At 45.2% G+C, this 27,682-nt stretch overlaps 1 protein-coding gene across 1 annotated transcript in view; it reads left to right on the forward strand.

Moving 5' to 3' along the window:
• The window catches only part of RAB3D (RAB3D, member RAS oncogene family), a 50,009-nt gene that overhangs the window by 14,827 nt on the left and 7,500 nt on the right, over positions 1-27,682 (forward strand). The window contains exons 2-3 of the mRNA XM_073622697.1: positions 14,267-14,494; positions 25,142-25,260. Of these exons, the coding sequence (XP_073478798.1) occupies positions 14,267-14,494; positions 25,142-25,260 (347 nt within the window). The remainder of the gene's footprint in view (positions 1-14,266; positions 14,495-25,141; positions 25,261-27,682) is intronic.

The raw sequence follows: 27,682 nt of genomic DNA on the forward strand, positions 1-27,682 counted from the left end.
AATGTCTCCCAAAATCGGAGTCAAATTCCAAGAGGTAAATTCTGAAGCTTGGTGGGAAATTACAACTCCTAAGTATTTGAAGTTCTCCACCCACTGCAGTGGGGTATCCTTCAAGGCCATATTGCAGGCCCCCATATCTATTGGGAACAGCATAGACTTACTCCAATTTACCTTCAGCCCTGTAACTATTGAAAAGGAGTCCAATATCTTCAGAGCCCCTTGAAGAGAGGGTCCAGCATCATTTAAAAAAAATAAAAGGTTGTCTGCATACAAGGCTACCCGTGCCTCCAACCACCCAATCCACAGTCAATGGTGTCCCTAGGGGGGGCAGAGGGGGCCCTGACCTCCCCCCCAACATTATGCTGTGCCCCACCATGTGCCCCCCCCAATTAAAATTTTTTTTTTTAATTTTTTTTTTTACAAAAAGGCAATGTCTAAGAGGGAGAGGGTCCCCAGTCAGCTCCCGCGGGTGATTCCTCCCCCCTCCCTCTGCTCGCTGACACTGCATAATGCAAGCGCTCACACAACCACGGCCGCCCGATCTTCTCCTCCCCCTGCATCCTCATTGGCAGGGAAAAGAGCGAGTTGCAGGAAGGACTCCACCAGGACTCTCAGTTACTGAAAATACAGACTGATTTCCCCCGTCCTTAGGACAGAAGAACCAGCCTGTAAATTCCAAGAGATGCCAGACCAGCGCTGTCAATAGCAGGGGCAGGACAGCAAGAGGAGGCTGGGGAACCCCACTGTGGCAGAACACCAGGGCCCGGTGGCAAGACAACATTTGCAACCCTGATAGTTCTCCCACTGCTTTGGACCCTTTTTTTTTTGGTATGCTGGTGACATATATCTCTTGTTTTCCGCCACCCTGGGGGGGGCCCTAATAAAGTAGGAAGGGAGCTCACTGCAGAACATGTGAAAGGGCTGTTGTGGGATCGTAGTAAAGGCCCCAGGATATATATATATATATATATATATATATATATATATATATATATATATATATATATACATATATATATATATATATAATTGCATTTTATAGTTGCCCCCCTACTTTTGTCCTTGTCCCCCCATGTGCCCCCCCTAAGTATGAAATCTGGAGATGCCACTGTCCACAGTCCCTTAATATTGGGGGAGGTACGTAGAGCTTCTGCCACAGGCTCCATAGCAATAGAAAAAAGGGACGGAGAAAGAGGGCAGCCCTGCCGAGTTCCCCTAAACAATGAGAACGCAGTTGACAATCCTGCCCCCATCTTCACTGCAGCTGTTGGATTTCTATACAAAATCTGCAGCCATTTTATAAACACCATTGGAAAGCCCATTCTGCGGAGTACTTCCCACAAAAAGGGCCACTCCAAAGTGTCAAAAGCCTTCTCTATATCCAAGGAGGCAATAACTCTAGAACCTATATTAAGATGTGAGGCATAAATATTAGTATATAATCTCCTCAAATTCACATCTGTAGTCCTACCAGACATGAACCCTGTCTGATCTGAGTTAATGATATTAGACAACAATGGTTGTAATCACTTGGAAATGAGCTTTGTCAGAATCTTAAAATCTACATTCAAAAGGGCAATGGGCCTATATGAAGCACATGATGATGGATCTTTTAGATGTTTATGGATTAAAACTATATGGCATGGCTCATTGATTTAGGTAAGGCTCCTTCCTTCAGACAGTCCGAATAAAGTGAAGCCAATACAGGGGCTAGAAGCTTTCCATGAGTCTTATAAAATTCAATAGGAAGACCGTCCGGCCCCGGTGACTTCCCCAATGGAAATTAACCGATGACCGAGAGCACCTCCTCTGTAGTTATTGGTTGTACTAGCGTCTCCCTCTCATTATCTGATAGCCATGCCAATGCAACTGAATCCAGCCAAGTCGCCAATTCGGTTGGCTGAAAATCAGAGTGCAACTGAGATTCATACAATGTCTGGTTAAATTGACGAAGAGTCTCCAAAATCTCAGCTTGTGTAGAGACCATATCCCCGGAACCAGTACGTAGTTCTGATATCGGAATGCTAGATTGTTCATGCTTGGCCACTATGGCCAAAAAACTGCCATTACGATCTCCCTGTTCAAAAAAGTTTTGTTATTTTGGTATAAATCCATCCTTGTAACCTCCACCATATGCAAATGTAGTGCCCGTTTACTATGGAGTAGGACACTGAAGTTTAACTCTGAAGGATCCACAGCATATTGGCTTGTCTTTTCCTCCACTATAAGTTTCAGGACGTCACTCTTTATTTGCCGAGCCTTATTAACCGCTTTTATAGCGGATATGTAGTGTCCCCTTGTATAGGCCTTAAAGGCATCCTATATTATTGCTGGAGTAGACGACCCTACATTGAATTCCCAATACACTGTTAAAAGAGACGGAATTTTATTAGCCACATCTGGATGTAAAATCCAGTGAGTTCCCAATCTCCATTGTGCTGCATCTCGAAAATGGTGCATGGGAAATGTAAGCATAAGCGGGGCATGATCAGATAGCCCACTTGGCAAGTATGTAATTTAGTTTTAATTTATTGTGAAACTTTAGGTCAGCCTTTCTCAAATTTTGTACACCAGAGCAACCCTTAAAATTTTTTTTTCAGATCTCAGGGAGCCTCTGATAAAAACAAAAAAAAACCTGCTGAGTTAATTGGGAAAATGCCCTTTACTTTGAGGGTCAGTGGGGAAAAATACCCCTTACAATGGTGGTCAGAATACCCTCACTTACAGACCGCTAAAAAGATCATTAGATTCCTACAGCTGGCTATAACAAATGGCTTTGGTCTTGGAGCTATTTAGGCACCAATAAATGTGAGGACAGTTGGCCACAGCTAGGAGCACCTAGGAACCTCGGGAGGAACCCTAGGACTTCATGGAAACCTGGCCGAGAATGGTTGCTATTGGCAGATATAAATGATGCACATTTAATTTATAGGTAATGTGACATATCAGGGTTTCTTAGCTCAATGATAATGCCAAAACAGTGAGTTTACTCTACGCCAGATATAATTTTCAGGGGTTTCCTGCCCACTTTTATTTGAATAAACATCAAAACTTCATGTAGGCATGTTTTCTCACGCAGGGGGTTCTCACCATCACTACAAAAACATACATTCAGCCTCCTAGCTCTCCCATGGCAGCTTTACTGCTCCAAATGCCTCTTCAGGGTCCCTCCTGAACTCTAGTACCTTGTTGGTCCACTTGACCATGAAGCACGTCTCAGTGTTTATGCACAAACGCACCTGTTAGCTGTTTCTCTGTCCCTCATGCACGTTCTCTCAGGCTCAGGCCTTCCTCTGTCCCAACCTGGACACCATGGTGCTCCAGCACCACACGCAGCTCCCTTCACACACAAACACTCTGACCTCCCTCAGGAGAATGGGGCCCTGAGCTCTATCACTGGCTCTCCTATACAGTAAATGCAGCACACACCTGCATTATTAATGTGCTTACCACCTCAAAAATCTGGTGTAAACCACCATTTTTTCAGAGTAGCATGGAGTCAACCTGCTACAGTAAGTGTAGATAACAAATGTACCTTATTTATCGGAGTATAACACACACTTTTTTCCTCTTAAAATCAGGAGAAAATCGTATGTGCGCGTTATACGCTGTTCCCCGCCGATCTCCGCTGATTGTGAGCGGAGCGAAGCGAGCGCCAGCGATATACACATAGCCGAGTGTACTCGGCTATTCTCGGCTCTACTCACAGTCAGGAGCGGGGCTGCGAGAGGAGCCGAATTACACTCCGCCTTGTGTTTGTCGGCGCCGCCCACTCCTCTCCTCTCGCAATCAGTGGAGATGGGCGGGACTGCGAGAGGAGCCAAGGGGAGCCGAGTACACTCGGCTTTGTGTATCTCGCCGGCGCTCGCTCCTCTCCGCTCACAGTCAGCAGAGATCGGCGCCAATTTTAAATAATCAGCGGCTGGGTAATACTGCAAAGAGACTGGCAAGGCTGCAAAGGCACTGGGCAATGCTGCAAAGGCACTGGGCAATGCTGCAAAGGCACTGGGCAATGCTGCAAAGGCACTGGGCAATGCTGTAAAGGCACTGGGCAAGGCTGCAGATAGACACTGGGCAAGGTTGCAGATGCACACTGGGCAAGGCTGCAATGATGGACAAGGCTGCAGATTGACACTGATAAGGCTGCATTGATGGGCATTTAATTGTAAGTTTTTTACCTTAAACGTCCCTCCTAAAAGTTTTTTTTCCTTAAAATTCCCTCCTAAACTTGGGGTGCGTGTTATATGCTGGCGTGTGTTATACGCCGATAAATACGGTATTTTTAAGTAGTATTTCAATTTGTTTTTATATTTGTCTCCTCTTATGCCCTGCATAGGAGGACTAAAGCTGGCCATACAAATATAGATAAAATATCAGATATCATAAAATATAGATAACAGATTCCTTCATCCACACAATGGATGTCGTTTTACAGCTGGTCTCGCCAACTGTCAAAATACCTGAAGAGACACTGCATCTGATTGGATGCAGTCACTGTTTGACCAACAATACTCTGCCTGTTTCTTCACCCTACAGAGCCATCCTCAGAGTGAATTGTGGTCAGTTTGTAAGCAGGGGTTAGTACCTTTTTTAGGTAAACACCTCCACTGGGTGGGTACTTTGGATGGGGCTAGCGTCTCCTTTTATAACCTGGGGTTAGAAGAACTTTCGAGCAGACGTTGATGGGAAAATGTAGCCTGCAGATTATAAATATGTGAGGTTACAGCCCAAGTGAAGAATGCGCTTTAGGGCAGCCCTGCCATAGGCCCCATCGGAGAGCCCATCTAAGGGAATTCACGGTAAGGGAACTGGAAGTGCTGGTCGGCTTCCTTATGGTAAAATTGGCTTTGGACTACGTAACGTTGCTGATGTTGGATGCAAGGAGAAAGAGCCATAATGGTGTATTGTAAGGAATGGTGCACTCTTTTCATGTTGACAGTTAACAAAAAAAAACTTAAAATGGCTAATTGAGTAGACAAACATTATTTTACCTAAGGTGAACCTCAGGCTGGGGGAATGTGAGTGACTAAGATGTTGGCGTTCCTCCACTTCTAGGGTGTTTGGTACCCTATATCAGGGGTCTCCAAACTTTCTAAATAAAGGGCCAGATTACAGTCCTTCCGACTTTAGAGGGCCTGACTTGGGCAAATGGGAGTAGAAAATGTATTGACGCAAGTGCGAGTAAACAAGACCATATCTTTGGTATTAGGCGGGTGCCCCATCATTTGTGTCAGTGGGAGGAATGGTGCCCCATCATTTGTGTCAGTGGGAGGAATGCATGCGCCATCATTGGTGTCGGTGAGCGTATTGATGCCCCATTATTAGTGTCAGTGGGAGGCATAGTGCCCGATTTTTGGTGTCGGCAGGAAGAATTATATCCTATTGTTGGAGTCAGTGGATGCAATAGTGCTCAAAGGGGCAGATAAAGGCGAGGATAGGGCCGCATCTGGCCCCCAGGCCATTGATTGGAGACCACTACTAACAGGTTCATTTAGAACTGGACAAACTTTGAAGAGTGTAGGCCAATTTTAGACAGGGAGAAGAGGTAGAGCACTGTGAAACCAAGAGTTCTACTCTGTTGCCCAGTGCTACCAAGAAAAAGCTGTCCATATCAATTAGTGATTGTATAATACCTTTAGATTTACCACCTTATTGTGCATGATGCCTGATTAGGTATTAATAAAATAGGTTGGTAAAGCCCTGCACACACGGGCAGAATGTTGCGAGAAATTTGCCGGTACAGAAAATACCGGCCGACATTCTGCCCGTGTGTATGTCGGTCTGTTTGGCCGGCTTCTGTCGGACGAGCATGCTGGAAAACCAGCATTCGACCGACTGCTGATCAATGCTCTCAGCCAATGGCAGAGCTGACAGGTTTTTTTTCGTGCAACCAGCTAGTGTGTACCTGGCTCAAGTTGGTTCTTACACTTCATATTTGTTGGGAAATCAACAATTTACAGATATTGCACAATTCATTTTAATGTGTGGGGCTGGTATAACATCAACAGCTTGCTGATAGGAGAAGAAAGTAGAGTGATCTCACCATTAATTTCAGCTTTGCTATCCAAACACGGGATGAGATGGGTCACTGACCAATCTATATTGCGTTAAAGCTGAATTCCGGCCATTTGGGAGGGGGTAGAGCTTTGCTCGGAGATGGACTTTAACTGCAGTGATGAAAAAGGTGGTCAAGGGCCTAGCTGAAAAGAATGACAAATCTTTTAACTGGTCAAATAGTCCATACATTGTGTATTTGGCTGCTTACCTCTAGTTCTGCTTTAATTGAGGGTTGTGTCGCAAATGGCTGCTTTTGCAGGAGAGCATCCTGGAAACATTACCTGTCAGCCACCTGTCAAGGGTTCTGAGTGTTGCACAGTGGGATGCAGAGGTGGACATGGCCAAGTTACAACTTTAAAGGATTTTGGCACTTCGACAAGGAGCCACTTTAGATGGGTTTTATCTGCAACACAAACACAAAAGCTTAGGTAGGTATCCCACTTTGGGGTGCTATTTATTCCAATGAGAGCTTTGCTGTCCAGAGAAAGGTCCACCAAAACACCAATTTCTAATGGCAATACTGCAGATGTCAATTCATCCTTATTGAGGAAACAAATTTCCTTTCTGACCCTGTGAATAACACATTCACTCCATGGTTCAATCAGAGCACTTTCTCGAAATCAAGACTTTCTGTTTCATGTCCTTTCTTAAGCAGTGAATGCTCAAAGGCAGCTGAAACATATGGTAAAATCACAAATTTAGTACGAGAGTCATCCAGACAAAGCAAGAGCAACAGCACCAATGTTACGTTGTTCCATAAAATGTGTACTGGCCTATTCTGCAGAAAGACACCTTACTAGGGAAAGCATGCCACACATAAAGAACACATGGTAGATGGTTCCAACTCCCACTAAGATATCACATTGAGATCCCATGTTTTGTCCAGGTGATTGAGTTCCTCCCACAGTCCAAAAAATACTCATGGGTTATTGTATTAAGTAGAGAGATTTGTAGATCAGCCTCTACAGACACAGTAAATTAGCTATTACAATGACTATACCGAGTTGCCTAACACCCGTTCAGTTCAAATATCAGCCACACAGGGAGTGTACTGTTTTTAGTGAATTGCCCCTGCTGAGCTATTGTGTTCTGACAGAGGAACGACCCCCTACCAGAACACACCGGCCAGTGCTCTCAGACCTTTTTCGGTCATGCCCCTTCGACAGAATCCAGCCAAACGGCCTTCTTCTGTCGGACCGGCTGCCATACACACAGGCCAAATGTCGGTCAGTTTCTATTAAATAGGCTGATGCCGCCCAACAATCGGCCTGTGGGTACTAGGCTTAAGGCTGGCCAGTGTAGACAAGGTGGAGGAACCCCCCCCCCCCCCACCTTGGTCGAACATTGTATAGGTTAGAACAGACATTAAAAATCTAATATGTGTTTAATGCATTGTTTGCTGTTTATTTCTAAAACTATGGGGCAATCAGAATTTTGGTTTAAATTTTTTTTGGGGTTTTAAAAGAGGGAAGTCTCTCCAAATGAGGGACCATTGAGAACTCTGCCCACCGTTCCTTCCTCCTCCACAGCTGGCACTGAAATGACAAGTGTCAGTGACATGGCAGTGGTGACCTAATTTCATATGACAGTGATCAAACCTGGCAATTGGCTGCTAGATCCAAGCCCTAACACAAGGGAGAAGGTCCCATTCTCCTCCATATTGTGGGTGGCAGCATAAGAAGAATGAACTGTGAAGAAATACTGTTAAGGTGAATAGAAGGGGGTCGGGAGGGGATCTTTGCAGAGACACTGTCATTCTGCAAGGTGACAGCGCCTCTTTCATTTTTTTTATTTATCTGATATTTTGGAGAATGCAAATTAAGTAGTTGGAAGAAATTCTTTTGTGTAGCTTGGTGCTTGGCTAAGAATGGAGAGTGGGAGAAACGCTGGCTGCATCTGCTGCCCTGGGGTGCTGAACTGGTTAACAGCTATATCAGCAAAAGGAGGGAGCTTCTGAGCAGGAAGCATTCAATAGACTGAGTCAGGCAGCTCTGCACTGTGGGAACTGTAGTCCAGAGGAGAGAGACTCTACTGTTCTCAAGAGCTTTCAAAGCTGCAATACCCATATGAAAATTTCCAGGTGCAGGAGAAAGCTGTATTTTCTCAAACTGTACAGGGAACAGCTTCCACTTGCCATGAGGGATACCGGAGAGTGGACATTGCTGTCCAGTGTGCATCACCACTGCTGCACAACGGCGGCCTTAGCAGGATCCAAAGTGCTGAGTCCAGATGTGCCGAGAGTCGGCCACCTGTGTGGAGAGCAGAAAATAGACTAATCAGAAATGGACTAAAACACTAATGTTTGTGACCAGATAGTGAGCTGCAATATCACTGGGACTGGTGAGCTGCTGCTGCTGTGGGGATTTACTATCTGCTGCTAGAGAGACTGAACCCCTAAGGAACTGACCATACAGCCATAGATGTAGCCTTAATGCTGCCTGCAGGCTTCACTGGGGCTATTCTCATGTGTATCAACAGTACAACTGGGCCCGGTGCTAGCCGGCTGAAGGGTTAGGGCTAAAGACTGTCCCTTTACAGCTGCTTCACAGAGACCTTCACCTATTGCTTATGATTCTGTTAGAGTGGACTTTAGACTAGTTATAGTATTAACATTCATGTTGCAGTGCATAGCAAAACATACAAGTAGAACATGACCCTTCTCTGTTACTGCAGAGTATACCGTCTTTATTTAAACAAAATGCTGTGTTGCGTGAGTTGAGTGATTTATATTCCTTAGCTAACACTGCAAATTGTACTACTCTTGTTTGACTTTCTGCAATAACGATGTAAGATTTCAATTGTAGTAAGATATGTATAAAAGAGTCATATCTGCCCTCGGGTCTTGCAAAGGCACCGGTAATGTAAGATTTCTTTGAGGAAGACTATATAAATGAATAAGTGTGTGTGTCATTGGATGAGTCATGGTCTTCTATCTTCAGAGATTACATCTTTGCATTCCAATGGCCTTCATCTGTTGCACAGGTCTGGTCTATCTAGATCTATCCCATAGTACTCAATTCCTACCCTACAGTTGCCAGGCCAACAAAGAGGTCTTAGTTTGACTGACTGGCAAGAATATGAGGGTGGCACAGCACGATTTCCATTTTGGAGTCCGTCCGGAGGAGGGGGGGGGATCCTTGTATGGGAATCTTTTCTCTAGAATGCTCTTTTTGGCCTCTCCCCTAAGCCTTGTTGGCTACAGTACAGATGATCTATCAAGTGCACAAGGCTCCAAACAGCATGGCCTTGGTGATCTCAGAGACTTAAACCCCTCCACCTTGACAAGGCAATGACTCCTTCACCAACAATAAAACAAAACTGTAGATGCAAGACACAGAAATGAGGATTCCCTGCAGGATTGCTGCATTGATGTTCCACACTTAGTCTAGATTCACATCTATGCGGGCTGCACTTGATGTATTTTGCAGCACATTTTGCGGTGCGTTTTGCGTTTTTAAACCCTCATTTTTTTATGCATTTTTGCATGCTCTTTTAATGCATTTTTTATTGCTTTTAATGCACTTTCATCTCATTAAACACACTGTTTATAGCTGTTTGCTAAAGAGTGGCCTTAAAGTGGTTGTAAACCCTCCCTCCTGACTTTTAACTATACTACTACTACTACTACTACTACTATACTACTAATACTATAGGTAGTGGAAATATCTCCTAAACATCTCCTCTCCCGTTTAGGAGATCTTTCACTTGTAGTGCACCGATGATGTAATCGGCGAATGCGCTGTGAAGAATTGGACCTCCGTGCCATTTTCTTCCCCAGCATGTGCCGTTACTGGCGGATCCCGCGCTCACGTGTGGGAGTGACGTCACGCGGTTTCGGCCAGTCACAGAACTGGAGTCCGCGGCCCCGGAAGGAAGAGGGGCAAAGATGGATGCAGCCTGCACACGGGACAGCTAAGGATTCGTTTGCAGGTAAGTGTCACATAATGGGCTAGTATGCGATGCTATACTGGCCCATTAGGCTTTTAATTTGCAGGGGGCAAAAGAGGAAGTAAATCCCATCAGGGTTTACTTCCTCTTTAACATTTTTTTTTTCACGTGACACAAGGATCACGTGATCACGTCATCACGGATATCCCCCTGATGAATACACGTGATCCCTGTGTCGAATATGCGTAGGGGAGGGGCCAGGACGGAGCAAGCAACACGGAGTCTGATCGTGAGAGGCGCATACCATACCACACGCCATACCGGCAATTTTACCACTTTGGAGCTTGAAATAGAGCGGTGCACTCACGCACCGGTGTAATGTGAGTACCCCAGAGTGGGGAGTGTGTTTTATAAATAAATAATTTTACGGTATCACACTATTGAGTTTTTCTTGTTTATGGTTTGGAGCTGCATTCATTGAACCAGCTGGAGATCGGCACCTGAATATCAGTATAGAGCCCGGGGGTGGCTCCAAAGCGTGATTTGACACAGTTAGCTACTGTGTCACACGCTCTGAGGTGAGCGCAACAGCTTTGGGGGGGTTCACCGAAATGCACCGGAGCATGGTTTTGCAGCACCTAATATTGGATGAGCATGCTGGATGACACTATATATATATATATATATATATATATATATATATATATATGGACACTGTTATATATGCTTCATTTGGCATTTATTTTTATGATTTTTTTTTTTTTAACTTACCACATAGGAATATCTTATAGGACTATTTGATATTTATGTTGAGCACCGAGCACTTTTATATCTATGTATGCACTTTGGATTTACTGATATTGTATATGCACATTGCACTTTAAGGCGGTTTGTTACGTGCTGTTATTTATGAATTTGTTACATATGAATTTTATTTTGATTGATATTTGATGTTTATGAATTTGTCACATATGGTTTTTTATTTATTTGATTGATACATATTTGGCTTAAATTTACACTTAGGTGTATATCGTTTATTTTGTTTATTCTAGCGCAACGCACTTATTTCTTTATACGTGTGTGTAGGATGCCTGGTCCCCCACTTTGTGTTGTAGTTCCATCTGACACTCTATATCATTACAGGACGCAGTAGCAACCTAGCAGTAAGACCCCTTTCACTTTCACACTGTGCCACCACCGACCTCAGTAGTAAAGCGGTGCTATTTTTAGCGCCGTTATATCGGCGCTATTCGGCTGCTAGCGGGGCGGTTTTAACCCCCCGCTAGCAGCCGAAAACGGGTTAAATCCGCCCGCAAAACGCCGCCGGTATTGCAGCACTGCCCCACTGATTTCAATGGGGAGCAGCGGTGGAGGAGCGGAGAGTTCACCGCTCCATAGAAGCTGCTGGCAGGACTTTTTCTGATGCCCTGCCAGCGCACCGCTCCAGAGTGAATGGAGCAGCTGTTTTAGGGCGGTTTGCAGGCGCTATTTTTAACGCTATAGCGCCTGCAAAACGCTCCAGTGTGAAAGGGGTCTTAGTGGGTGAAACCACAGCTTGCACCTCTGGAAGTGTGTTGGATGCTAAATATTATTTGGCCAGCATGGCTTTTCGAGACTGAGAGGATCCAAGGCACAAGCAGCAGGACGAGTGTAGGATCCGGTGGGGTCCACCGGCTGATTAGGCCTAACCGTGGAAAATTACCTCCAAAGTATTCTAAATATGTGGTTTAGTGTTTGTTTCTGCATTTGCAGTTTGCGTTACTGCTGTTTTACCCTGTTCTGTGTTTTTGTTCAGTGCCGAGGACAGCATCTGCCAAAGGGAGGAGGAGTGTAGATAGGTGCAGTCTGCTTTCTGCACTGCAGGTGGCGCACGGCCTGAGTGGTACTGCAGCTGGAGAGGAAGTCAAGACAAACTTGGTTTCTCTATGGTTTCCTGGTCCCTTGGAGCTGCTTTTCGGTTGGCTACGCTGCAGCCAAATGACCCTGAAGACCATCTTGGGTCAAGCAGAGTCTTTTTAGGTCCCTGTCCCCAGGTTTTTGAGTGTTTTTGCAAAGTGGCTAGTGTAGGGACAGCATAAGCGGTAGGGAGAGGTTCCAGAGGAGTAGGAAAAGCATAGGGCCTACGTTTACACTTCCACAAGCTCCCTCTTGGGTTGGACCGGCTACGCCACTCTCCATCTCCCTCGCCAGGCGATGTCTTCAGTTTGGGCTTACTACTGCCAACTCTCCGCTGCATTGACTGTGAGTTCCTGGACGGGCATTCTCCCCGCCAAGTTGTTATGACTGCCTGCCAGTTCATTAATATATCTGTTTCTTCATTTTGGGCCTCAGCGTCATTACTGCCACCACACCACGCTGCACCCAACTCACCCAGGTCTTACTACTCTTCTTCTGGGGGGGGGGGGTCATTTTTTTATTTTCTTTAAGTACTAAAGTCACTTTAAACCAATTTTACAGTGTTTAGGCTCTCTAAATGGCATGTCAATAAAAGGTGATTGTGGTATGCACCCCTGGCAGCTTTATTGTTTGTCCCAACCTCTTTCATTGTCTCATATGCAAAACAGAATGGTATGCACATAATGTGGAGAAAACTACATATAAAAGGCATATTGAAATGAAGAAAACAGATTCATATAATACTGTTTATACATTACAATTATTATTGCATATAGATATCAGAATAAAATATTTTTAGGACAGTGGTCTTTTAATGTGATCTTTCCAAAATGACGTTAAAGCTTATAAGGATAAAAAGGAGAAGATGGTGGTAATGCCTACTTTTCCGGTACAACATGCAATTTTCTGAGTACAGGTGCATTTTAAAGTGGTATTAAACCCCAAAACTAAATATAATCAATTGGCACTTACCAATTCCTAGGCCCCATTCACACGGGATGATTAGTTGTGTGTTATGTGTTACTGGCACAGGGATGCATAGATATTGCTTGCATCCCTATGCCAGCAGTCCCATAGATGTGAATTAGGACACACAGATTAGAGCTGCACGATTAATCGATAAAAAATCGAAATCTCGATTCAACCCCACGATCTTAATACAGCATTTCCACGATTCATGTAACAAGTACAGAGCTGTTCCCTGCTAACAGCTGTAAAATTAAAAAAAAACAGCCGGCAAAGTTTGTCACAACATTGCTGCTCAGCGCTGAGAAATAAAAAGAAACATTGCATCACTCGGTTCTTTTAGATCAAATGGATGAACTTCGGTCTGCAAATGAGGTCAGTTTAACCAACTAAAGCCCCCCCACACGGAACAATCTAAAGTCAGCAGCTACGCATACTGTAGCTGCTGACTTTTATTAATAGGACACTTACCTGTCCTGGAGTCCAGCGATGTCGGCACCCCAGCCCATGTTTCCATCCGCTCTTAGGTGCCGCCATAGCCTGTACGGTAGTACCTTGGACTACGAGCATAATTTGTTCCAGAAGAATGCTTGTAATCCAAAACACTCGTATATCAAAGCCAATTTCCCCATAGGAGTCAATGGAAACTCAGATAATTCGTTCCACAGTGACTGCTATTGTATGCAGTACTGCATGTGGCCAGAGGTGGGGGGGCGCCGGAGACACTCAGAAACAGATCATTCGGAGCTTCTCACATGCACTCGGAGACACTCAGGGAGGCTTGGACACACTCGGGAACGGAGTCCGCTTCCCTGCTGCACATGCGCGGGAGCCTGCAAACGATGCCTGCATCATCCCCGCTGCAGGCCGCATCCATCTTTGCCCAACTTCGGCTCTGTTACTGTCCGGAGTCATGGCACTAGGGTTGCCACCTCATCCCCTTAAACCCCTTGAACACATATGAATTACACAGGTTCTAAGGGCAATTTAATGCAAATAGGGCACCAAGTGAGTTTAATTACCACCTTAATCAGCCACAGAATCTGTGTAATTAATTTGTGTTCGGGTTTAAAGGGATGAGGTGGCAACCCACGGCACTGACTTCTGAAGAAACAGCATAGGCGTCGGCGCAGTATACAGTAAATATCTCCTAAACGGCGCACGTTTTAGGAGATATTTACAGTACCTATAGGTAAGCCTTATTATAGGCTTATCTATAGTTACAAACATTAGAGGGAGGTTTACAACCTCTTTAAGGGTGTCTCTGTTGCTCCTTCATCCACAGTGGAGACACCCTAAGAGAAAGTAAAAAAAAAAAAAAAAAAACAACCAATGCAGCCGCCATATATATATAGATTAGTAAGCTGCAATATATTCATCTTTTGTTTTTGAGTTTAATACAGCTTTAATATAAAAAGAGTTGTTAGATGTATAGTAATAAGACTGTTTATCTCCATAGATGGCATCTGCTAGCGACCCGCGTCAAACCCAGAAAGATGCCGCCGATCAGAGCTTCGATTACATGTTTAAGCTCCTGATTATCGGGAATAGCAGTGTGGGGAAGACTTCTTTTCTCTTTCGCTATGCGGATGACTCCTTCACTTCAGCCTTCGTCAGCACGGTGGGGATAGACTTCAAAGTGAAGACCGTATACCGGAACGAGAAGAGAGTGAAACTGCAGATCTGGGTAAGAAAATCTTCCCAACAGATTACCTTTATGTTCTGTAAACCTATTGTTGCCTGTGTACTACAGTATATAGTTTATATGTATTTCTGTTCGGCCAGTCTTGTGCTCCAGACACCCCTGTTAGACAGCACAGCCAGGTCCTCACCTGCATTGCTGCAGCACCGGTTGGTCAAAACACGGACGTGCTGATTGGGCTGTGAAGGAGGAGCAGCACACTGATGAGGTCATCCCTCTGCTCCCTACGCTCTTTTATTTTGTCAATATGTTCCGTGTCCACACATGTGCATGCAGCACAGCCTAATTGAATTTATAGTGAACTGTGCTACGAATTAAGTGTTAGACCAGTGCAGCAGCAAAAAAAAGCTCTCCAAAGAATAGAAAATGAATAACAGCGCTTGCTCTGGTATAAAGCAAAATATTAGTGACCACCAAATAAATAAACCTATTATATGCAATCAAACCAACAGTGCAAAATGATCAGAATATAATGCAATCCAGTGATTAGTAACAAGTAGTAGTGTACATACAGTATATGAAATCAATAAGTGTCCCCGGGAGGACGTCGGTAGATGAAACATGTGTAGGGCGAGGCTTTTGGACACACCCTACCATGGGATTACAGCCTTACGGGTCTGTGCTTGCAGCTAGTTTCATGCAAGATACATAGGTGTGCGCAGGGGTTGTGCCAGGTGTGCCTGGGCACACCCTAATCACTATGTGGGTTGCCAATTCTCCCTAATTCCCAGGCTCCCCCCCCCCCCCCCTTTTTGTCCTGCTGACTTCTGTTCTCGGCTCCCCCCCCCGGCTGTTGCGGGGGATGTTTCAAGATGAAGAACAGGGGAAGGGGCTAGTAAATGGTTTGTTTTCTAAATTAACACACTTGCTCAAAGTGTACATTCATTACTGAAGCATAGTAAGCTGTGTTTACTATGCTTCAGTTTGTGAATGATCAGGAGCCGCTCAGCACAGAGCACTTCCCATTCATTCACTGCCCAGTGCAGCTGAGGCTGCAGAGAAAGGCATGTTCGTGTTTGAGCTTTGGGGTGCACACCCCTATGGCGAGATATGCCAGTGTCCGATGAGACACTTTACATTTTCTTCCTCCACTTTCCTTCCCATACAAATTAGAGTTGCTGGCTTCGTAATTTAGTGTTGGATGTTTTGTTTTATATCAGGGGTCTCCAAATGTGTCAAACAAAGGGCCAGTTTATTGTCGTTCAGACTTTAGGAGGGCCGGCGTGTGGCCAGCAGGGGCAGATAATGTCACGGGCCCTGCATCAGTGAGAATAGATATGGCCTCAGGGTTGGTGGTCAAACGGGAGGAGTATTGCCCCTATTAGGAGGAGGAATAGTATCCCGTCATTGGTATCGGTGGAAGAAATGGTGCCCCATTGTTGGTGTCAGTGGGAGGAATAGTGCCTCATATCAGTTGGAGGAATAGTGCCCCAAGGGCCGGATAAAGGCTAGCAAAGGGCCACATCTGGCCCTCGGGCGACAGTTTGGAGACCCCTGTTATGTATCATCTCTGGGAGATCTGCTGATGGATCCGGCTTGATGCAAGTCTGTTTGGTATTTACCAGCAATAGACTTTGTGAGTGTTTAGCACACTTGGTGGAGGGGAACACTTGCTGGTGGCTTTTTTTTGAAGAAAAGTAATTTTTAGATGCACTGTCTAATTATTGCACAAAGCATTTTTTTAAAGACGTGTGATGAATTATGATGGACATTATACTTCTGGACATTTATTAATTGGCCATCGCATTTGCTTTGTATGGGGCTGTAAAGCCCATGGTGACCCATGTCCCCAGCCAAAAGCTTCTACAATGGTCACATGAACATCAGAACTGGACTATGGAGCAATGGAAGAAGATGGCCTGGTCTGATGAATCACGTTTTCTTTTATATCATGTGGATGACCAGGTGTGCGTGCATCACTTACCTGGGGAGGGACGGCTGGTAGTAAATTTTTTGGGGGGGGGTCAGCTTGGTCACAGGCACCCCCCAGTTGGTCGTTCGGTCCCCAGCCCGGCACTTACCCCATCTAGGTCTTGGGTAGCGCTTCCTCCACGTGGTGGGCTGCGGCTTCACCCTGCGTCTCCAACTCCTCTGCGTCTCCTCCCTCCTCCTCCGCAGTGTCCAATAGGATCACTTCTCCTCTCGGCCAATTTGGTGTAGGGTCTCAGGACCCGCTTCCTGATTGGCCTGGGAGGAAAATCAGGAAGACCATAGCGAATATTAATTCGCTATTGTCATACAACTGGGTGTGCGCTTTTTTGAAGCCAATTAGAGCCTCAGGCTCTAATCACGTGCTTCTTAAAAAAAAAAACCCCATTGGAATCCATGCGTCCGACACCCTGCATGTAGATTAGGGGCCGGGTGCATGGATTAGAGGACGACACCCTTGCGCCCCATATGGATGGGCCGCTACTGAGGAGATGGCACCAGGATGCGGTATAAGAAGGCAAGTTGGCAGAGGCTGTGTGATGCTTTGGGCACTGTTCTCCTGGGAAACCTTGGGTCATGCCATTCATGTGGATGTTACTTTGGTGTCCATGCCTCAATGGGTCAGGGCTGTTTTAGCAAAAGGGGGCCATATACCATATTAGGTGGGTGGTCATGATGTTATGGCTGATAGGTGTATGTACACTATTACTTGTTCCCAATCACCGGATTGCACTATTTTTTGACCGTTTTGCACTGTTAGTTTGATTGCATATAATAGGTTTATTTAATTGATGAGCATAGCCTAATTGGTTGCTGGTGCTGTTTATTCTTCACCTAGTCTGAGTGTTGTGCAGAGGATGACAGGAGGTTGATGTGAGGACAGATACGTGTGGTTGAATAAAAAAAAAAAATTTCAATGATCATTCAGCAGGTTGGGGGTGGGTCATTGGAGCATTTTTTTTTATAGGGGGATTAAAGTAGAATTCCAGACAAAACCTAAAAAAAAATGCTCTCTTCACTCTCCCCTGCAAGAGGTAGGAGGGAACGCCGACAACAGGTGGGCCATAGGAGCCTATGAGTGATGTCACCACTCCCAGGCATTACCAGTCGTTGTCGGAGCACTATCTCCTCTCCCCTGCAGCTGCTTCTGGCTGACACAGGGGAGATCACATGACCAGACTGGAGCGGCCTGAAAATAGGTAAGTATACTGATCTTTCTTACATAGGTTAGTGAGAATCGTTGTTAGGAGAGAAAAGATCATGTGACTCTAACAAGTCTCCTGTTTTTTTTTTAACATCTCCATTAAATGCCTTCCACTGGCTTTAGAGTAGCTCATGGAGGGGGTGGATCAAAACTCATTGGGGGCGTGGCCTGGTTGGAGCCCAGGCTGAGGTAGCCACTCTGATGCTACCACAAGATGAGATGGATGTGCGGCTCCTCCCTTCTCTTTGAGTGATGTCACCACTCCCAGGCATTACTAGTCGCTGTTGGAGCGATATCTCCTCTCCCCTGCAGCTGGCGCTGGCTGACACAGGGGAGATCATGTGACCAGACTGAAGCCGCCTGAAAATAGGTAAGTATACGGATCTTTCTTACACAGGTTAGTCAGAATCGGTGTTAGGAGGGGGGATGGAGCATTTCTAAGAGTAGTTAGGTTTTGCCTTGGATTCTACGTTTAAGTGTTAGGGTAGCTTAAAGCAGAACTCTGACCTCTTATGAAAACAAAATATGTGCTGAAGGACTTTAAAGTTTTGCTTTAGGCCCCCTTCAAAGTTTCAAATATATCTGTTGATCCTACCAGTGAAATTCACCTCATGCTGCTTCCTATAATAGACAAATATGCTGCTGCACTGGCCCTGGAAGCAGAGCAGCGTTGTCCCCCCTCATGTAGGCTATTGTTGCCCTCATGTATCAATATCCTCTCTCTATTATATTGCGCTTTGCTATGTATGCCGTCACCCACCCATTCATAAAAGTGTAGCGGTACCCCCGTAAGGGCTGCTGTGAATTGTGGTTTGTCTGTCACCCTGCCCAGCCCTGCATTCACTCTCACACACTCCGAGACATGAAGCAGTCAGTGAACTTTGTTTTTTTTTTTTTTTTTTTTTATTGAGGGGTATAACTTGGATATGGATGAGAGATATGGAATGCCCAGCATAGATCAATAGAAATAGCAATTGGTTTTGGGACAACTATGTATACTCCCTGTACATGCTCCTTCAGCTTCCTCCTGCACACACTTGATTGAAGCTCATCACTCCTCACTCCACCAGCACATCACTTGCTGCAGTTATTCCTAGTCACCTCCAGCACATCACTTGATTCCCCAGGAACAGCTAGCACTATTTGTTGGTTAGACCTGACACTGACTCAGCCAGGCCTTAGCAAATGCCCTTTGCAGGCTGGGACCACGGGCCCCAATGGTGTAGCAGAAAAGTCCTCGTGCTCGCTGCCCTACTATGGCTACTGATCCCAGTTAGCCCTCTTCAGGCCCTGCCAGCTCTCCTGGCTACAACTACCTCTTTCCACTGCCCCTTCCACCAGAGTCCACACTTCTGGTCCTGCACCCATCTCAGACTGCAAGCTCCCAGTCCTCTTAGGCTTGCCTCCTCAGTCCTCCTGACTGTGCCTCACTCACCAGCCCTCCTGGCTGCAACCAGTTGTCCTCCCTGTTTATTAGCAGTTCTCCCTCCCACTATCTTCTCCTTGCTCTCTTTTGTGCCTCTGGTCCTGGACCTCTTCATGTGTTCCTGAAAGTGTTGGTTAGACCTGACACTGACTCAGCCAGGCCTTAGCAAATGCCCTTTGCAGGCTGGGACCACGGGCCCCAATGGTGTAGCAGAAAAGTCCTCGTGCTCGCTGCCCTACTATGGCTACTGATCCCAGTTAGCCCTCTTCAGGCCCTGCCAGCTCTCCTGGCTACAACTACCTCTTTCCACTGCCCCTTCCACCAGAGTCCACACTTCTGGTCCTGCACCCATCTCAGACTGCAAGCTCCCAGTCCTCTTAGGCTTGCCTCCTCAGTCCTCCTGACTGTGCCTCACTCACCAGCCCTCCTGGCTGCAACCAGTTGTCCTCCCTGTTTATTAGCAGTTCTCCCTCCCACTATCTTCTCCTTGCTCTCTTTTGTGCCTCTGGTCCTGGACCTCTTCATGTGTTCCTGAAAGTGGTCCCGCCAAGTGGGACCACGGGCCCCAATGGTGTAGCAGAAAAGTCCTCGTGCTCGCTGCCCTACTATGGCTACTGATCCCAGTTAGCCCTCTTCAGGCCCTGCCAGCTCTCCTGGCTACAACTACCTCTTTCCACTGCCCCTTCCACCAGAGTCCACACTTCTGGTCCTGCACCCATCTCAGACTGCAAGCTCCCAGTCCTCTTAGGCTTGCCTCCTCAGTCCTCCTGACTGTGCCTCACTCACCAGCCCTCCTGGCTGCAACCAGTTGTCCTCCCTGTTTATTAGCAGTTCTCCCTCCCACTATCTTCTCCTTGCTCTCTTTTGTGCCTCTGGTCCTGGACCTCTTCATGTGTTCCTGAAAGTGGTCCCGCCTGCACCCAACCCAGGCCCAAGCTCACCCTCAGACTGGGGGGCTCCCTCAAAGGCCCCTGACAGCCTCCGCAACCTCTTACTCCAGCTCTCCCACCCGACAACTCCTCCCCAGCTGGGCTGACCCTGGGTATTTAAGGAGGCCTGCCCCCTGCCAATCCAGATTGGGGATTGGTCAGAGCTCCTCAAACACCCCAGATGGCTCCACCTCCCCTCCCACACCTCTTTCCAGAAAGCACTAGAAGCCTCTGGAAAGAAATAGGAGGTCCCGATGACACCACATGTGAGTCACCCAGCCCTACCCTGAGCCACTCCCAGCCCAGAATGAAAACAAACAGGCCTGGCAACCAGCCAGGCCTGCTTAAATTTACCTATCCTCTCTAGCACACTACTGGAGGATGCTACAAAAGTCTAGCTCCAGCGAAGCTTAACGGAGTTCTCTTAATGAAGCAGGGGGGCCCCATAATTGGAGGAGAGCAGATCACGTGACTCTGACAAGTCTCCTGGGGGTTTTTTTTCTCCATTCATTTTTACTGCCTTCCACTGACTAGTGCAGCCGTACTGTTTCTGTTTTAATTTAGGGGTTTTCAACTTAGTTTTAGGGCATAGGTGATATAATTAAGTACTGTGGTTAACTTAAGGGTCAGATTAAGGTTGGGGGGGGTATGGGGAGAGATCTTGTTTTCGAAGCTGACACAGCTCCATAGTGACAGGGCATCTTAAAAGCTCACCCTATGACCCACTTATAATCAAATTCCCTGCACTCTCCTCCCCTCTATTTGAGCCATCGGTAACTACCGGTACTTGTGTTTTTCGGTGTTGGGAAGCAAATGGGAAGCAATGTCTGAGAATGAATGGCCAAACACCAAGCCTCAACACTTTCACATGAGAAGGAAGAGGATGCCATCATTCCTGTGTTAGCTGTGACAACATCTGATATGGAGCTTACCTATGGTTGGACCTACAGAGGATTGGAGTGGCAGGTGAGGGCAGGGAAAGGGAAGTATAAGTGGATCAGAGGGTAGGCCTTCAAGACAATCTGTTGCTTTGCCAGTTGGTGTCCCTAAATGGTTTAGGCTGGTCATACGCGGTTTGAATCTCAGCTGGTTCAGCAGGAACCGGTTGAGGTTCGAACAATAAATGTGCAGGCTGAATGGGTACACTTGGGTACAGCCAGCCTGTCGCATTCGCTCCCGACAGGTGAAGAGTGGACAGTGGCCCGGCAGGAGGGATTCCCGCATTAAAACTGTCTGTGTTGATGGGGGAAATCGAGCAAATTTCTTTCCTGCAACCCAGAAAGAAATTTGTTCCATGTATGGCTGGCCTAAATCTTGAAGGTCAACTGCAGTAAGAATTGTTTTTGCAGTTTTGTATAGAGTTGGGAAAGGTTAGAACTATTTTTAGCTTTTATATTGCCAAGCATGTCCCCATTTGGAGATTTCTCCCAAAGTGGAGTTCCACTTTGAGAAACACAGCATATTGCATGCTATGCTGCCCTGTCTGTCATGTCCACACATATCACCATAGGATAGAAGCATAAAGCTATTCTGTTAATGTGGCATTTCCTCCAGCTGCTTTCCGTTCAGAACATAAACCACATTCTACTAAATGTATAATAGCTGCGATGCTTGGCTGTGTGAGTCATCCTCTGCAGCATCATCAGTGTGCGTCATCCTCTTCTAATTGATTACTAATCTTGACACTCCACTCACAAGCATAATGGCAACATACACTATAATGCCAAAAGTATTGGGACACCTTCCTTTACACGGACATGAACTTTAATGACATCCCAGTCTTAGTCTGTAGAGTTCAATATTGAGTTGGCCCACTCTTTGCAGCTATAACAGCTTCAACTCTTCTGGGAAGGCTGTTCACAAGACAAGGTTTAGGAGTGTGTCTATGGGAATGTTTGACCATCCTCCTAGAAGTGCAGGCACTGATGTTGGCCGAGAAGGCCTGGCTTGCAGTCTCTGCTCTAATTTATGCCAAAGGTGTTCTATGGGGTTGAGGTCAGGACTCTGTGCAGGCCAGTCAAGTTCCTTCACCCCAAACTCACTCATCCATGTCTTTATGGACCTTGTTTGTTCACTGGTGCGCAGTTATGTTGGAACAGGAAAGGGCCATCCCCAAACTGACAGTAGTCTTACTAGATGCTTATTTAAAGTGGTTGTAAACCCTTACAAACCACTTTTCATTACAGGTAAGCCTATAATAAGGCTTACCTGTAGGTACCGTGGATATCTCCTAAATCTGCACGGTTTAGGAGATATCCACTGTATCAGCATGTGCCGAAGTCAGATTAAGGATTAAGTGAACACAAATCTGGGTTCGCTCATGAGAAAGGAGACAGATTGTGTGTTCATACTAAGTATGGACACCAATCTCTCTCCTCCCCTAGTCAGTCCCACCCCACAGTTAGAACACACCCAGGGAACACAGTTAACCCCTTGATCGCCCCCCTAGTGTTAACCCCTTCCCTGCCAGTGCAATCTATACAGTAATCAATGGCTATTTATAGCTCTGATCGCTGTATAAATGTCAGTGGTCCCAAAATAGTGTCAAAAGTGTCTGATCTGACCGCCGCAATATCGTAGTCAATAAAAATCGCAGATCGCCGCCATTACTCGTAAATAAAAAATAATAATAATAAAAATGATACAAATCTATCCCCTATTTTGTAGACGCTATAACTTTTGCACAAATCAATCAATATATGCTTATTGCGATTTTTTTTTTTTTTTTTTTATCAAAAATATGTAGAAGAATACGTATCGGCCTAAACTGAGGAAGAAAATTTTATTTTTTTTTTTTTCATTTTGGGTTATTTATAATAGCAAAAACGACCAAATATTGTGCTTTTTTCAAAATTGTTGCTCTTTTTTTGTTTATAGCGCAAAAAATAAAAACCACAGAGGTGATCAAATACCCCCAAAAGAAAGCTCTATTTGTGGGGAAAAAAGGACATAAATTTTGTTTCTGTACAGAGCCGCACTACTGCACAATTGTCAGTTAAAACGACGCAGTGCCTGGCCTGCTCAGGAAGGGGGCAAATCCTTTTCGGGGCTGAAGTGGTTCATTGAACAAGCTGAAGTTAGAAGCTAATTTGTAACTATGCAGAGCTGCACTAGATTTTGTATGCTCCAGTTTTAGTAAATCAACCCCATAGTATGTGTCCCCTGCAATAAACATCCATCCTGCTCACAAGTTTTGCAATTGAGGGTTAAGTTCTGCTTTAATTTGGGTGTTTGGGTTTTAGGGCTTGGCTAAGGGGATGTTAAGTGTCAGTGTAAGGTCATGGTTATGGGTAGTAGGGGCTTTAATTTTCACTTGGTGTTTAAAATTCCATGCTGAGAACTATCTGGCATTGGTTTCATAGTAATGAGCACCAGTGTACTGTGGGTTGGTGACCAAGCAATAGGAAAGAGTGAGATCACCAACTGGACTGTGATGTCTACTAGGTGTGCCTGGATCACAAGCCTGGCTGAAGAGAACCTTTTAAGGGTTATAATAGTTGACATATACAGTATGACAGCGGTCTTCTTGTAGCTTTAAAGGGTATGTCCAGACAGTCCAAGCATTATGTAGATTGAACCACAAACCTCCTTCTCTTCCTCTAGGGAAGGGTCTCCAAACTACAGCCTGTGGGCCAAATCTGGCCCATTGCAAGATTTTATCCAGCCCTTTGATGGGGATCCTAATGTAAGGGGGACTATAATAAGGACCTTGATGTAAGGAAGGGTTCTAATGGGTGCCCTGATGGAAGAGGGGACTCTGATGGGGTTCCTGAAGTAAGGGGGGCTCCAATCTTGGAATGATTTTGAGGGGGACTCTGATATAAGGGGACACTGAAGTAAGGGTGGATACTGATGTATGGAGGGCTTCAATGAAAGGAAGACTTTGATGTAAGAGGGCTCCGATGGTTTATTCAGAATGTCTTTGCTTTGTTTATTGAAGTTTTTTTATCTGTTGTTCTAAATCATAAAATGCTTATTACAAAAAAAACAAAGAAAAACTCATTTAAATTTGATTTGTTCATTTATAAAACTATATTTTTTGGCCCATGAATATATGTCCCAGCTCTATCTTTTACTATTGCTTTGTACCTGTAGCGACATTATCAACAGGATTGTAAAATTCTTGCAGGGGCAGTTGCTGGGCACTCCTATTAATGTAGGGATGCCCCCATTAACTACATCTCCCTGGAGCCGCTACGTAGGCAGGTTTTGGGAGTCAAGGCAGCAGCCTGTAGAGATGGACAGAGAGAAGTGGGGATAGGTGGAGTTCTGTAGTCCAGTAGGTAGGGTTAACAAAACTATTTGGAGTTCAGCATAGCAGCAAATACAAATGTATAGTCAGCTCAGAGAGGAGAGGTCATCTTAAGTTGTTAATTAAGAATGTTTCAGTGACGGGAGTGATGTACAATATCTCACAAAAGTGAGTACACCCCTCACATTTGTGTAAATATTTTATTCTATCTTTTCATGTGACAACACTGAAGAAATGACACTTTGCTACAATGTAAAGTAGTGAGTGTACAGCTTGTATAACAGTGTAAATTTGCTGTCATCGCAAAATAACTCAACACACAGCCATTAATGTCTAAACCGCTGGCAACAAAAGTGAGTACACCCCTAAGTGAAAATGTCCAAATTGGGCCAATTTTGTGTGGCCACCATTATTTTCCAGCACTGCCTTAACCCTCTTGGGCATGGAGTTCACCAGAGCTTCACAGGTTGCCACTGGAGTCCTCTTCCACTCCTCCATGATGACATCACGGAGCTGGTGGATGTTATAGACCTTGCGCTCCTCCACCTCCCGTTTGAGGATGCCCCACAGATGCTCAATAGGGTTTAGGTCTGGAGACATGCTTGGCCAGCCCATCACCTTTACCCTCAGCTTCTTTATCAAGGCAGTGGTCATCTTGGAGGTGTGTTTGGGGTCATTATCATGTTGGAATACTGCCCTGCGCCCAGTCGGTAGAAGGTAAATTCATTTTTTTTTAAGTGTACATTACAGTAATAACTCCATGTAAGTGTTCACTAAACATGTTCTATAATTTCCCTAAAATTGTTATCTGCAGCTGGAACACGCTTGGAACACACTATCAGAGTCACAATGACCTTGCTTTAACCTTCACACTCTGTTCCTATCTATGCAGGACACAGCTGGCCAGGAGAGGTATCGGACCATCACCACGGCCTATTATCGTGGAGCCATGGGTTTCCTGCTTATGTATGATATTTCCAACGTGGAGTCCTTCAACGCTGTGCAAGACTGGTAAACAAACACAGATTATGTTTTTTGTTAATGAAGTTATGTACATCAGAGAAAAGGTAACAGTTTTCTGGGGGCTTGCACAAATATGTCTCCATTAAACTCACATATAGATGATATTAAGATATTAGCCAAATTTACCTTTAAACCTCCCTTCCCCATTCTATAGCATCCCCCTGCATTATAGTTTTCTTCCATTTTGTTCCTATAGCAAGAAACATATTTTATAACTTCCTGTGACATCATAACCAGGGTTGTAAAATTCATGCAGGTACGTCTGCTGAGAGCTCAGTTATTAATGACTTAGGCCCCGTACACATGAACAGACTTTACGACGGGAAATGTTCGATGACAGGCTGTTGTCGGTAAATCCGACCGTGTGTACGCTCCATCGGACAAATGTTGTCGGACTTTCCACCCACAAATGTTGGCTAGCAGGTTTTCAAATTTTCTGTGGACAAATGTGTGTTGTCGGATTTTCCAAGCGTGTGTACACAAGCCCGTCTAAGGCTTTTTTTTTTTTTTTAAAGGCTTTTTTTTTTCCAGTGATATCAAGAATAATAATATATTTTTTTTAAATTTGGGCAAGTTACCACAACACCATTATCCCGTAGTTTTTAAGATCAAAGATACAACTATGTTGGTGTCCCTTGTTAATTTTACATTGTATTTTTTTTAAATGTAACTGCCTACTCCCAAACTGCCATTTGAAGTAAAACACATAGCCAAGTATTATTCTACACAATTTTATTATTGTGCATTAAAAAAAGAAAACAAATAAAATTAGACATGCTATCTGCCAATAGAACTTTTAACCAAAAAGTGCATTCTATGCATCCAAAAATATAGAAAATATACCAAATCAAATCATTATTATTCAAGCAACAAAAATAATGTCAAAGCAATAACTCCAAGGCCAATAATAAATAACACGTTATCTCCTCCAATTCCGCAACAAGTCTGGTTGACGAACGGCCGTTCAGAAACGAACTGAAAAGCGTGAAATGAAAGTGCGAATCAACACTCACCAAACTTCTACTAACACAAAATTAGCAGAAGGAGCCCAAAGGGTGGTGCTAAAGAGCTGAAAAACCATGTAGTACGTCACTACGTTCATAATTGTTGGCCAACAATTGTGTGGCCGTGCGTATGCAAGACAAGTTTGGGCCAGTGGCCTTCGGACAAAATTCCACGTTTTTGTTGGCCAACAATCTGATCGTGTGTACGAGGCTTTAGGCACGCCACCCAGAACTACCTCTCCCAAGAACTTATTTCCTATGCAATTTGTGGACAGGCCCATGTGAGTTAAGGCAGCGATATGGAAAGAAATCAATGTATGCATGGAGAGGAACGAGGTAAAGACAGAGGGGGTGATTTACAAAAGCCGTGCGCCATCAGTAAAGGTGCACGGCGAGGCGCAACGCACATTTTCATATTTACAAAACGTTGTGCCGGTAACGGAGCTCGAATCCCCCATTTACTGTAGCGACCTCGGTGCATGGGAGAATGCAATCTGTGCGCCACTATGGACGTGGCGCACGGCATCTCCAATTCAATATTGACAGAAGATGGAGGTGCCAATATTATGGGGTGATGTGAGGAAGTTTAGTAACAACTGCCCAAGTAACAAATATGCCCAAAATAGAATGAGAAAGTAACTTTTTCAGAGAAAGCCTGCTGTGCCTGCAAGTAAGTTTAGAACTGCGTGAGATCAATGTAAACACTGCGCATGCGCAAGCGGCTCTTGCGCTCATTCACATGAGTTGTTAAACAACGTACATGCAATTGCACGGGTTTAACAAGCGCACCTCTAAACTTGGCACATTTTTTTTTTACGCTGGTTCACCTTTATGTATTTTTGTAAGGAGATTTGCACACAGGTCATGTTAGCATGTTACGTTGCCAACATGTGACATGCACCTTAAACATTATGTAAAAAGACTCTGGCTCCTCTAGCTCCTCCTAAAAGGGCAATTTAACCTTTTTTCTTTTAAAAGGGAACTCCACACTCCATTCTCCAATGCTCTTGTCTCCCCCCTCTAATCCTTTGGATTTCCATGGGCTAGCTTTTGCTTTTAAAGGGGAACTCCACACTCCACTCCATTCTCAAAATTCTGTGAGCTGCCTTCACCAATCCAAACCACTTCCTTTGTCAGAGCATACAACAGGGGCCAGCTAGGAAAGGGACGAGAAGAGCGATCGCCCAACACCCTTCTGAACCATACAAGGCCACATCCACTCAACATAGCTGGCTGCCTTTGGGGCATGTTGGGCTCAGCCCAATACCAACCACAAAGCACCTTGTACCCACTAGCTTAAAGGGGCTTTCCACATTCTGTAAAGCCCCCTGTCTGCAGCCCCCCACAACACCAGCCTAGAGTTGTGTGGAAGAGGCCCTTGTCCCCTGAATATGGGAACAAGGTGG

The sequence above is a fragment of the Aquarana catesbeiana genome, linkage group LG03 (genome assembly GCF_042186555.1).
Source record: "Aquarana catesbeiana isolate 2022-GZ linkage group LG03, ASM4218655v1, whole genome shotgun sequence".
Taxonomy (NCBI): domain Eukaryota; kingdom Metazoa; phylum Chordata; class Amphibia; order Anura; family Ranidae; genus Aquarana; species Aquarana catesbeiana.